The sequence below is a fragment of the Acipenser ruthenus genome, chromosome 11, assembly GCF_902713425.1.
Source record: "Acipenser ruthenus chromosome 11, fAciRut3.2 maternal haplotype, whole genome shotgun sequence".
Taxonomy (NCBI): domain Eukaryota; kingdom Metazoa; phylum Chordata; class Actinopteri; order Acipenseriformes; family Acipenseridae; genus Acipenser; species Acipenser ruthenus.
In genome coordinates, this window is record NC_081199.1 from 1,557,757 (window position 1) to 1,570,728 (window position 12,972).

The 12,972-nt window shown below is 45.3% G+C and overlaps 1 protein-coding gene across 2 annotated transcripts; it reads left to right on the plus strand.

Moving 5' to 3' along the window:
• Positions 1–768: 768 nt before the first annotated feature.
• LOC117427651 (protein phosphatase 1F-like) lies at positions 769–12,375 on the plus strand. Of its 2 annotated transcripts, none has more exons than XM_034045831.3 (8): positions 769–1,205; positions 1,740–1,983; positions 5,019–5,131; positions 6,632–6,834; positions 7,370–7,558; positions 7,694–7,837; positions 8,268–8,361; positions 8,467–12,375. In XM_034045831.3, the coding sequence occupies exons 2-8, from the start codon at positions 1,811–1,813 to the stop codon at positions 8,772–8,774; spliced, it is 1,224 nt and encodes a 407-aa protein (XP_033901722.3). In that variant the 5' UTR covers positions 769–1,205; positions 1,740–1,810; the 3' UTR covers positions 8,775–12,375. The 2 variants fall into 2 exon arrangements, with proteins under 2 accessions (XP_033901722.3, XP_033901721.3); XM_034045830.3 differs by having other exon boundaries at positions 771–1,201.
• Positions 12,376–12,972: the final 597 nt, after the last annotated feature.

The following is a 12,972-nucleotide window of genomic DNA, read 5'->3' on the forward strand; positions in this document are numbered from 1 at the left end:
TTGCAACTGGCCCCATAATTCGGGGACACTGTAAGACAGGTGAAGTGTTTGTTTTTTAACTCGCCTCTAAACCACAAATGAACCGATTTTAAATCTACAAGTAAATTGAGAGTGGATTGCGTGAGCGGCTTCAGTAAATGTGTTGAATTGCGATGGCGATTCTATCGGGAGAGCGTCATAACATAACATGTTTAAATCGTATTGAAACTGTATGGCAAACAATATCTGTTCAAATAGTGCAATTCTGTCGCTGTAGGGAATGTTGCACCCTTTCCCGTTGAACCTTGTGTTTTAAGTTTCTATGTATTTACTATTTCTTCCTGCTTCACACAGTCCCGGCCAATCAGACAAACACAGCAAGTCAAAGAGCTGTGTCGGTCTGATTGATGGAAACGATGCTCACAGGAAGTAATTCCTGCCCGGACAGGTGTGCGCTTTGAGTAACTCGTTAGTGAAACAATTCAGTTCCTTTAGCGACAGCTCACGCAATCCACACTCACTTTACACGTGCCATACAATCAGTTAACCGGACCTGTCTTAGTGCCCCGGAATTATAGGGGCAATCGGCAGCCCTGCTTATTAGTGATCCACAAGCTAACAACAGGAAGCGGGTGTCACATTTGATGATAATAATAAAAAAAAAAAGCATTTGGTATCCACTGGTGGTAACTGCCGGATGCTTGTCAACACAACAACCCTTTACGTTTACAGGTCAGGCTTGGATCAGGGATTCAGACACGACGCGCCAGTGTCTCCACCGATATAGAACCTGTCACTTTGTGGTGTTGCAGAATTGTTTACTTCCAGCAGAGGGCAGCAGAGAGTGCGCATGCGTGCTTTTCCTGCGGTGGTCTGATTGAATAGCGCATGTCAGTAATACCACACACACACACACACACACCGTGCAAAGGGGTTCAGTGTGTCGAGAGGAAGGGGCTGCGAGGGCGTGAGATCTAAAACGAAGGACTGGATTGTGTGTCTTTAATGTCCTCGGGTTCCCCGGCGCCTCAAACGAAGCCAGCGCATTCCGCAGAGAAAGGCATTTAGAAAAGGGGAACTCATCTTCCTGCACGACATGTTTTCAGTAATAAGCTGTGCTGTCTGTAAGCTGTTCGGAGTCAACGCTAGACCAACCCCTAAGAGCTTTTGACTTTTTGACAGAAGCAGACATCTGTATGAAGTCGGGCCTGTAGTGGGAACTGTAAGTAAGTTGTGTAGCATCAAGACTGCCCGGGCATAGCCGAGCGGCATTTCCCTGGTTTGTAATAGGAAGCGCAGCCGAGGTGCTGTTTTGTGTCGCTGCTTGTTGCGGTCCCTGCACTGCGCTGTCTCCAGCGGTTACCGGACACGGAGTGCGTGTTGCAAGTGTTACTACTGCACCGGGGAGCATGTCTGTGTGCGTGTGTTCATTCTAATGTTTTACTTTGTGTCCGTCCCATGAAGCGATCATGACATTATTGTGCACAGTACACCGCGGCGGAGTGCTGTATCAATACCGTGCGCCGTACACACAACAGCAACACAAAATGCAACTCTAATAAATCGTAATGAGGTATGCTGTAAATAACACTATTGCAAAATTGCATGTTCAAATAATGCTGTTCAAATCATCCGCTCGTTCCGTAGTTAAACGCGGTACGGTTCAGTGGTTGTGTTACTTTTCGAATGACAGTGCTACTATCGAGTGCGGCGTCTCAAGGCAGCGTGTTACACGTGTTTGTTTTCTTCTCTGAACCCAGTTTTCAGACTCCCTGTTGAAGAACAGCATGACGCAGCGGTGGCCGCAGTAAGGGTGAGTGAAAGTAGCGCCATGGGATCACAAGCAGAGGAAGCGCGGCGCTTCCTGGACTCGTTTATCAAGGAGTTCCCGACCCCGCTGGGACCCGAGGACCCCCTGCCCCTGAGGCCCCTGAGCAGCGCTGTGAGCCGGGAGGAGGTGCAGGGGGAGAGCCTGGAGCTGGGGCTGAGGTTACTGCAGGACAGGTATGCACAAACACAGGGCTGGGGTGAACACCCTGCTTCATTTCCAGTTGCTTTTTAAAATCAATTCCCTTCGAAGGAATTGGAATTTGTATTTTAGCGACACAATAATTGTTCTGATTGGTCAACTTGTTTTCATTTGAAGCCGAGTTGATTGAGTTAATAACAGTGACTTCAACTTAGGTAATGTATTGCCATGGTGAGAAGCTCATTTTAACAGAATACTGCTAATTGCAACCCTGCACACACTCACAGGACTGGGGGAGGCTGTGCTGGGCAAACCCCTGTCTGTCTGTCTGTCCAAATCAAACCACGAGGATTAACAGCTTTCTTCATGTGTGTGTCAGTCTTGAGAACACCACACACACTGCAGAAAAGTCACTTTAATACTCTGCACACCGTGGCACTAGCACATCGCTTTACCTGATAAAGTGAAGATCTTAAAGCCCTCTTCTCCAGTTTCCATTCCCCATTCTGGCTGCACCCAAGCCGGCAGCGTTGGGTCTCAGCAGAGCTGCGGTCTTGGTGCTGCAGTAACAGCAGTGTTGCTCTGTGTGTTTACAGAGTCTCTGCCCACCTGGTGCTCCAGGCTTGTGGTGCAGAACGCTGCCTTTCATGAGCTCTGCATTCCTCACATAGCTGAGCTGCTGGGAGCTCACACTGATTAGTGATAGCTCTTGTTATCTCCAGCAGCAATCAATAACTGTGCTACCATTTTAGGTAGCTCTCCTGTGAAATGTTTTAAGGAGCATAATAATAAAAGGCATAGGTAAGCATTGTGAAGCACAGAGAGGGAACGCATATAATAAAACATGGCAAGCCATGTTAAACTATGATAAATGCACAGTATAACCATGGGGGGGGGACATGGTCATTTAGTGTGGCGAACTGGTAGAAGAGTTTCTGTTAAACAGCCGCTGAACTTACAAAGGTTGCTGCTGCTTGTACTTCCATCAGATTGTTCTGCGTGAATTTCTTTTTAGCTTTGACGTCTTTTTTTTTTTTCTGTGATTCAGTACAATGCTGTTCAGTTGAGAAACTGAATGCTGCTGTCGCTTCCTGTAAGCAGGCCATTGTTCTCTGACTTCCTCCTTTCCAAACCATTTCCTCTCCCAGCCTCTAAACCAGCAGGGTTATGCCAATGGGAGCTCACACATGACTTCATCTTTGACTGCAAACAACTGAAAACGAGAAGGACAGGCGTTAAACAAACAGAACAGCAAATGAGGAATGTGTTTGTAAATAGTCTGGCTGTAGTGGTGGAGTCTCGCAGGTTGAGAGCTTCAAGAAGGCTGGAGTGGTCAGCCCTTGCAGGGTTGTGAGAGTGGTAATGAGTGCACAGACTGATAGGGTGTGACCGGCAGTGAGATTGGAGCCCAGTCCATGTGAAATGAGACCAAGCCACTTAGCAGAGCTGGGAGACAAGGAAAGAGTGGTGTAGGGAGTACATTCCTACATCGTGGACTTCTCCAGATAAGGGGATGTTGGGGGCTCTGTTCATAAAGCTCATGAGATGTTAAAAGAATGTTTTTTTTTCAAAGCATGATATTCCTGAAACTATTCTGAAACCGAAACTAAATAAGCCAAGAACTGCCTAAAACTGTTTTTTAAAAACCAGGCTGCGGCAGGCTGTGTGACCAGACAGAAACATTTGACTTGTGGGTCAAACCACGACTAAAAAGAGCTTTTGGTGCGTGTTTAGAATGCAGTGGAATCGTGATCCTGTGGAAACAGGTGAACATGTGCTGTAATGTGTACAGTAAACCCATGTTGTTTTTGAAGGCCACATTGCTTTGTATGTCTTCCACTTAAAAAAACAAACAAAAAACAAACAAACCTTGCTTTAGTAGTTAAGCCTTTCAAGTGGACCACTGGCCATCTGTCCACTTTCCTATTGTGTTCCACCCCCGTAGTTAGACTGGGTTCTTTGAGTGCGTTGTTGCACAGAGCTCCTTGCTTTCACTGCTTAGTTTATGGCAGACAGGTGCTCCAGCTAGCAGCTAGCAGCTAGCAGCTGTCAGCCTCTCAGTGGGAGAGGAGAGCCATGCTGGAGCCCCAGTGAGGGAGAGCACACCGCGGGGAGTGGCAGGAATGCAATCACTGCTGGCTTCAGTCTGAGTGGAAGGCATGCAGCGGGAGCCCCTGTAGTTAAACGGATTGGTGCAATCTCACTCTGCACCCTGGGTTAGAAGGCAGAGGCACGTTTTTAGAGCAGACAAATAAGAGCCACTACTGGGAGCGTGACTGCGCCTACCTGCAGCTCCGCTCTACCTGGCAGGTATTCTACAGTTTCAGGGGAGAAAAATAAAAAATGAAACGTCACTCGTTTTTGGTTGTCGGCACTAATGCAATGTTTTTTTTTTTGTTTTGTTTTGTTTTTTTTTAAGTGAAAATAAATAAAAGCAAGACACAGAAGAGACCAAACCCCCCTGTGCACTTGTACTACATTCTAGAATGTTTCTGTATTTATTGCATTCTAGGTGAACAGAGAGTGAAATGTAAATTGAGTTTGTAGCCAATGTATTCTTGTTGGCCTTTGGCAGGTCCAGTTATCCTTGCAAGAAACTAAGCTACGATAGAGCAAACTGGGCACTTGAGATTGAATGATTGTAGTGCTGCTGATGATGAAGAATACTCTAAAGGGTCTGCTCTTGTGATGCCTCCCCCCAGCCATGTCTAGTCCCAGGGGGAGCTGCTTGACATCTGGTCTTGCTTTCCTCTGGCTGCCATCTGTCTTCCTGTTTAACATTAAAGGGCTGCTTGAACCAGGAGGGAACGCCACCCATGCCTCAGGAAGGAAGGCGCTCTCATTTCCATTTGTGTTCCTGTGCATTGATGACTCCTCTAAAGCAAGTTTTCTATCTTCAGTAGTGTACAAATGTATTACAACACCTCAAGATTTGTCATTTATTTTCTTTATATACCTACCTTTGTGAAAGCCTCTGGGTGTGAGAATTTCAGTTTGCGGTCTGTAATCGGTGATGATGAAACAATAGACACTCATGTGTGAGGAATGTTGTTTTCTCCGTCTTTTCCAGAAACGCTCCCCAGCTCCTCAGCGTGGCCCTGACCAGAGCTGCTGTGAGCGAGATCCTGCAGTCCGACCTCTCCGCTTTTCACAAGAAGCAGGACTCGGAGGAGGAAGCTGTCTGTAAGTCCCTTCTTTAACACTTCTACATTGCGGGGCGCTAGCAGGAACATTTGTTCTCATCAGACCAAAATCCAGTTTCAAACCCCTGGGGCTCTGCTCAGGCAGTAAAACATTTGAGACATGGCACAGACAGTGGTTGTTACAAGACTGGCTGGTAATGCCAACGCTGCACAGCCTCTTCCCACACAGATTCTGCACCAGCACAGACCGCCCGTGTGTTTATAATATACAGGGCACACAGCTGGCACAGCTTCAGGGAATTAACATAATTAGCCCTTCAGCTCTGTCAGTGCAGAACCAGACTCCACCTCACCCAGACCGTTTCCACGACGGAACAAAAAAGCGCTGTGTTGCGGATTGTGCAGAGCAGCCAGTAATGAGCTTTGAGGAAGGCTTGGCCAGCTCATGATTTCAATGCAGAATGTATTGTCTGGTAAGACTGGCTGGACAGCTCTGTACCCTGTCAACACTGTGCACCCTGTCAACACTGTGCACCCTGTGGTGCTCAACACGATTCTGTGAGATTTTTTTTTTCTTTTTCTATTTCACTTGGCTCGGAGCAAGGACATTGTAACCGACAAAAACCTAGTTCTGAGAAATGAGCAGTTTTGACGTCCACAGCTAAATCAGTCATCAGTTGTTGTGATGTTCTTGCACAGGCCAGTCTGCTTTCAGGATGTGTCATCACTGTATCTTTAAGCACCTGCATTTGAGCCACAGCACGCCTGCCTGGTGGAAATGCAGCCCAACAATCTTCTCACGCTTATGGCTGATAAGTACAGCAATTGAGCTTTGCAAAGCTTTCCCAGGGTTGTATTCTTCGCTGCGTGTGCTGTGCAAGACTCTTGTATCATCCCCAGCTGTATTTAGCTCTAGGGTGTGGTGCACTTGTCTGCTTCCTGTCTTGTGTTTGGCAGTGTCTGAGATGTAGATTACTAGCATGCTGTTTGAAACAGACTTTCATGTTTCAGTGTCTGTGCTTCTGTACAGTAACTTTTATTTTTTTCACAGATGTTACTTTTGAGTTACGTTGTGACATTTAAATAAGTAACCAATGTGAGGACCTCTCTTCATTCTCAGTTCTGTGTTTCATTTGAAGAATAGAAACCTGTTTGGTATTCAAAGCCTGTGCATTGAGACGCTATGTGAACACTATTAAAAGGTGTCATTAGTTATTCAAATCCGCATTCCTCAGTCTGCAGAACATTCTGCTCCCACTCATCTGCTGCCACCTGCTGTTTAAACTTGATATTGCAGAATATATATATAAATCAAACGGGTGATTGAATGAAGGCCCTCTAGGTTTGCAATTTCATTATAGAAGCTTTTACAAAGCACCAAATAACAGCAAACACAGTCATTAACAACAGCAGTCTTTGAGAACTCAACCTATCATGTAGACTTCATTAAAGCGATGCACAGCAAGGTATATGATAGGAGGGCGCGTGCTGCTCAGGACACTGAATTGCACTCGGTGGGTGTCCCTGCTTTGCTTTCCAGTGCTGGAGTCCGATCCCCTGCAGCGGTTCTTCATCAACAGGCTGCGGGAGCTGTGCTGTGCCTGGCTGGAGGAGCCGCCCCCCCAGCTGCCTGGAACGCGACGCTTCTTGCAGACCTCGGCCCATGCCATCAGAAACACGCGGAGGAAGATGGAGGACCGGCACGTCGCCATTGCAGAGTTCAACCAGCTCTGTGGATTAGAGGTGCCGAGCCGAGCCGAGTGATCTCAGTTAGGGCTCCCCCTGCCCCATAATGCCATCCCACTAGCACTTGCATTCTCATTCTAATGCGTTAACACAAACAGTCTCTCAAGTGTGGCTCCTGACTGCAGCATTAGAGAGAGGAAGCACTGTCGCAATGTAATATCCAGGAGGGGTGTGTGTTCATCAGACGCTATGTGCGGTGATCTGTGTGTGAACTATTTGATCAAACCTCACAATTCTGCCCAAGGTAGCTCTTTCACAAAAAGCCCTATTGCTCTCACCTGTGTTACTACCTCAAACCTCACTTGTTGCTTGTTAGTTCACTTCATTGGGATAGTCACTTTGTTTCTGTCTAGGGAGTTAAACTCCAGGCTGTGTTTTGAGCTAAATGAATTTCAGCTGTGTTTGTGACGTTCTTAATAACTGTTCTGGTCACAGACCCCCTCCCCAGTTTCCCCCAGTCCAGTTCTTGCCCCGACCGCGTGCATGCAGTATTTGAGCAGTGTGAGAGTGTGCCTCTCTCCTCTCCCCTCAGGACCAGACGGAGCGAGGGTACTTCGCTGTGTTTGACGGTCACGGAGGCGTGGACGCAGCGGTGTACGCAGCAACGCACCTCCACATCAACCTTGCCCAGCAGGGGGAGCTCCTGAGCAGCCCCGGAGAGGCCCTGAAGAAATCCTTCAGGCAGACGGACGACATGTTTCTGCAGAAAGCAAAGAGAGAGGTGGCTGGCTTCATAGCAACATGTGCTCTTTCTGATCTCTTACAGGATGATCGCTGTAGCATCTACACTGGTTCCTCCTGGGGGGGTTAACAATGGCCTCTTCACAAGCTAAGGCTGTGCTGTGCTCTGTTTCAGCGGCTGCGCAGTGGCAGTACAGGAGTGGCCGCTCTGCTCTGCGGGGACTGGCTGCACGTCGCCTGGCTCGGAGACTCGCAGGTCATGCTGGTGAGACAGGGGCAGGTCGTTTCCCTGATGGAGCCCCACAAGCCAGAGCGTGAGGTAGGGGACCACTCCCCAGTCCTCCCATGTCAGGGGTGACCGACATCCCTGTGTGTGTGTGTGTGTGTGTCCAGGGCATAGATCAGTGGAAACACTGTAGTTTCACAGCAGTAATCCCGAAGCACTCTTTTAAAGGCTTATCAATAAACATTGTTATTGGTCGATTACTGTGCTGAGAGTGGTGTGTTTTTTTAGTTAATTAGGACGCACAAAGGTACCAGGAAGTATTAACCACTTCTAAACTTTGAAATATCTGCATATTCCAAATTTGGGGCCAGTGATAATATTGCTGGTGCTGAAAAGGAGGCAAGAAAATAGATTTGAGTAGCTTGTTTCGTAACATTACAGTAGTGTCCCGAAATACTCAAACAGAAAGCGCGGTTTAACTTGTACTGGGGCAAACATTCTTCTAATTGCCTTCTTACTTTAGGACGAGAAGGAGCGGATTGAGGCTCTGGGGGGCTGCGTCGCATTCATGGGGTGCTGGAGAGTGAACGGCACCATCGCGGTCTCGAGAGCAATCGGTGAGTGCTGGAGTGCAGGCGGCTTGCTGCCAAACATCTGTAACGGCTAACGCCAACTCTCTTTATCTGGATCGGATCTCTTAACCGGAGCCCTTTGATTCCCAGGAGACATTGACCAGAAGCCCTACATCTCGGGCGATGCCGACGGCGCCTCCTTCCAGCTCCACGGCTCCGAGGATTACCTGCTCCTGGCCTGCGACGGCTTCTTCGACACCGTGAGGCCCCTGGAGGCAGTGGGGACGGTTCTGGAGCACCTGCGGGAGAGCCGGGGGGAGGGCAGCGGGGTGGCAGAGAGGCTCGTCTCCCAGGCCAAGAGCAACGGCTCCAGCGACAACATCACAGTCCTGGTGGTGTTTTTGAAGGAGCCCGGGACGCTGCTGAGCGAGGCAGGAGAGAGCCCAGCCCCTTCGTAGGCTGTACCCCCACCGCCCCTCTCAATGAGACCCTGAAACTGAGGCTGCTGGCCAGGGATCTCCAGTCACAGGGACCTGTTTGTTTCAGGGGGGTTTCTCAGATTTTGCGTAACTGACGTCAGAACAGAAATTAGCACTCACCCACTATTTATTTTACCCGTGGCATTGCACAAGACGTAGTGCTTTACAAGGACTGCTCCCTTGTTACAGATTTCTAAAGAATGCATATTGCAGTGCTCAGGGTCTGGATGTGTTGTGTGTGTTTTACAAGGATTTTTTTTTTTTTTTTTTTAAAAGCTTTCTTTGAGACATTATGATTTTAAAGAGTTCTGTCGCTGTCTGTTACTTATTAACTACTAACAGTTACAGTCTCAAAAGCTTTGAGTGCACAGGAACGTTTCATATGAGAAAAGTGGTACAGTAGGACAAGCTGTGAGCTAGACTAGCTTCAGGCTACACTGATATAGATTGGCTTCAGGCTGTAGAGACAGTAAATACAATTCCAAACCGCTAACAGTATTCGGAAACAGACTTCTCTCTTTCCAGCTTCCACAGTCTCAGGGAGGGATGGGCATCAATAAACAGTGTTATGTAAGATGGATAAGCTTGCCTGAAGGGAACCCAGTGCAGTACTGACACTTGGTTAGACCTCTGGATTCTACAAGACCTATTGCTGCGCTTCCATTAACTTGTGGCTCTCTGCACCTGAACCCAAAGACACAGACTTTGCTGTGAGCGGCTCGCAGGTTTTGCGGTTTCAGGTGTAGGAGTGAACACAGAATTGAAAGCTCTTTTATGATTTGCAATAAGAATCATAAATTTAAAAAGGTAGGTAGTGGTTAATTCTTTCTGGAAGTCGGGAACGAGATTTGAGAATCAAAGCAGAGAGGCTCTAGGAAAATCCTGGCTGCTGGCGGAATAATTAATAACTCGTTGTAACTTGATCACTGCCCTCTTACTGCAGTTTCATTCTTGAAATTGTTCGCCTCGGGTTTTGGTCCTGAATTCCAGCAGTATCGACATTCGAGAGGTGAATTATCTGATTCGAATGATGCTTTTAGCTCTTCATTGCAAAGAGTTAGCTGTTCAGAGCGGTGGGGTTCAGCTCCACCCTTGTTTGGATTATCATATATATATATATATATATATATATACAGTGCCTTGCGAAAGTATTCGGCCCCCTTGAACTTTGCGACCTTTTGCCACATTTCAGGCTTCAAACATAAAGATATGAAACTGTAATTTTTTGTGAAGAATCAACAACAAGTGGGACACAATCATGAAGTGGAACGAAATTTATTGGATATTTCAAACTTTTTTAACAAATAAAAAACTGAAAAATTGGGCGTGCAAAATTATTCAGCCCCTTTACTTTCAGTGCAGCAAACTCTCTCCAGAAGTTCAGTGAGGATCTCTGAATGATCCAATGTTGACCTAAATGACTAATGATGATAAGTAGAATCCACCTGTGTGTAATCAAGTCTCCGTATAAATGCACCTGCACTGTGATAGTCTCAGAGGTCCGTTTAAAGCGCAGAGAGCATCATGAAGAACAAGGAACACACCAGGCAGGTCCGAGATACTGTTGTGGAGAAGTTTAAAGCCGGATTTGGATACAGAAAGATTTCCCAAGCTTTAAACATCCCAAGGAGCACTGTGCAAGCGATAATATTGAAATGGAAGGAGTATCAGACCACTGCAAATCTACCAAGACCTGGCCGTCCCTCTAAACTTTCAGCTCATACAAGGAGAAGACTGATCAGAGATGCAGCCAAGAGGCCCATGATCACTCTGGATGAACTGCAGAGATCTACAGCTGAGGTGGGAGACTCTGTCCATAGGACAACAATTAGTCGTATACTGCACAAATCTGGCCTTTATGGAAGAGTGGCAAGAAGAAAGCCATTTCTTAAAGATATCCATAAAAAGTGTCGTTTACAGTTTGCCACAAGCCACCTGGGAGACACACCAAACATGTGGAAGAAGGTGCTCTGGTCAGATGAAACCAAAATCGAACTTTTTGGCAACAATGCAAAACGTTATGTTTGGCGTAAAAGCAACACAGCTCATCACCCTGAACACACCATCCCCACTGTCAAACATGGTGGTGGCAGCATCATGGTTTGGGCCTGCTTTTCTTCAGCAGGGACAGGGAAGATGGTTAAAATTGATGGGAAGATGGATGGAGCCAAATACAGGACCATTCTGGAAGAAAACCTGATGGAGTCTGCAAAAGACCTGAGACTGGGACGGAGATTTGTCTTCCAACAAGACAATGATCCAAAACATAAAGCAAAATCTACAATGGAATGGTTCACAAATAAACATATCCAGGTGTTAGAATGGCCAAGTCAAAGTCCAGACCTGAATCCAATCGAGAATCTGTGGAAAGAACTGAAAATTGCTGTTCACAAATGCTCTCCATCCAACCTCACTGAGCTCGAGCTGTTTTGCAAGGAGGAATGGGCAAAAATTTCAGTCTCTCGATGTGCAAAACTGATAGAGACATACCCCAAGCGACTTACAGCTGTAATCGCAGCAAAAGGTGGCGCTACAAAGTATTAACTTAAGGGGGCTGAATAATTTTGCACGCCCAATTTTTCAGTTTTTTATTTGTTAAAAAAGTTTGAAATATCCAATAAATTTCGTTCCACTTCATGATTGTGTCCCACTTGTTGTTGATTCTTCACAAAAAATTACAGTTTCATATCTTTATGTTTGAAGCCTGAAATGTGGCAAAAGGTCGCAAAGTTCAAGGGGGCCGAATACTTTCGCAAGGCACTGTATATAATGTATGTGTGTAATTCTTTATAATAATGCTTGCTTAACCTTTTTACATGATATGTTTTTTTTATTATTATATATTGCCTTCTATCAAAAATGCAACAAAATGTGTTTTATCAAGCCTATATCAGTAACATACTTTTTATTTTTTATATCTATATTTAAAGGGTAGTATATAATTTAATTTTATTTTAACCTATCTACCTATGTATCTCTATCTATCTATGTATCTATGTATATATACAGTATATACACACACATCTATATATAACATTGTCAAGTATCGACTGATTTGTGTTACAATCCATTTAAATAGAGGTTTCCTTTCAGTGCCTTAAACATAAAGTAATTGTGTTCATGTTACATGTGTTCTGTGTATTCAGTACGTACTGCTTGTGTCGGGTAAGACTCTAGTGCACAATGGAAACTAGAATGATGAACTGGTTCTGTGTTTAAATGTTTTTAATTGTATTGAAGTATATTTTGTAACATTGTATTTATACACCCTTTAGTATTAGTTATCAATGTAAAGACGTGGTTTGGCAGAGTACTGTTTGTAGGATGCAGTCCTCTCCCTAGAGACAAACGTGATAATATCACATGTCTGATTCTGACATGCTTGGATTAACTTTTAAAATGTTTTTATTTTGTACTTCCAGTTTAGTATCTGAAAGATACAGGAAACGTTTTAACATTTTTACATTTCTAACTAAAAAAAAAAAACTAAACAAAAAACTGCCAAGTTGCAGCAGCCTGCCTTGCCTATACCAGTGAAAGTGTTGCTTGTGAATGCTCTATTAAAGGGTTCTTTACACAGCGTGTTTGTGTTGGCTTGTTTCCTTTACGTTCTGACGCACAGTCCACCGTTTCCCCTCTGCCTCTTTTTCAACATTAAAGTAAGATTAATGTCAAATAAGAATTTTTTTTAAACTCTGGGTTGTTGTTTTTCCTTGTTAATTAAATCATAAACATGCCTGTATACCTTTAGAAATCTAACATACATACATTCAGTTTTATACAGTTTCTATTCGTGGAAGAACTCAGGATCTTTACATAGTAACAATAAATCTACATTTTTATGAATACTTTACATTGATTTAGATAGAAATAGAGAAACCTACAAATAACGTCTCTGTATTTTCATGGCAGCTGCTGTGTCCGCAGAGTGAGGGAATGGGATCAATAAAGATCCTGTTGTTGCAGCCTGCCAGCACACTAACTTCAAACAAAGCATCTGCTCTCTCAGCAAGGGCAGCCGCCAAACCAAGTGCAGCTCAGAACACACATGCAACGCCTAGACGAACCAGCAGGTGGCAGTGATGGAGTCACACGGACATTAAGATTATTATTATTATTATTATTATTATTAACCTATTCATGGTTTTTAAACAAGAAATAACATGGAGTTTATGAC

Excerpts from the sequence above, each read along its gene's own strand:
- LOC117427651 (XM_034045831.3), top strand. The coding sequence starts at position 1,811 with ATGGGATCACAAGCAGAGGAAGCGCGGCGCTTCCTGGACTCGTTTATC. Across the intron at positions 5,132-6,631 it reads CTCGGAGGAGGAAGCTGTCT|TGCTGGAGTCCGATCCCCTG; the intron begins GTAAGTCCCTTC and ends TTTGCTTTCCAG. Across the intron at positions 6,835-7,369 it reads ACCAGCTCTGTGGATTAGAG|GACCAGACGGAGCGAGGGTA; the intron begins GTGCCGAGCCGA and ends CTCTCCCCTCAG.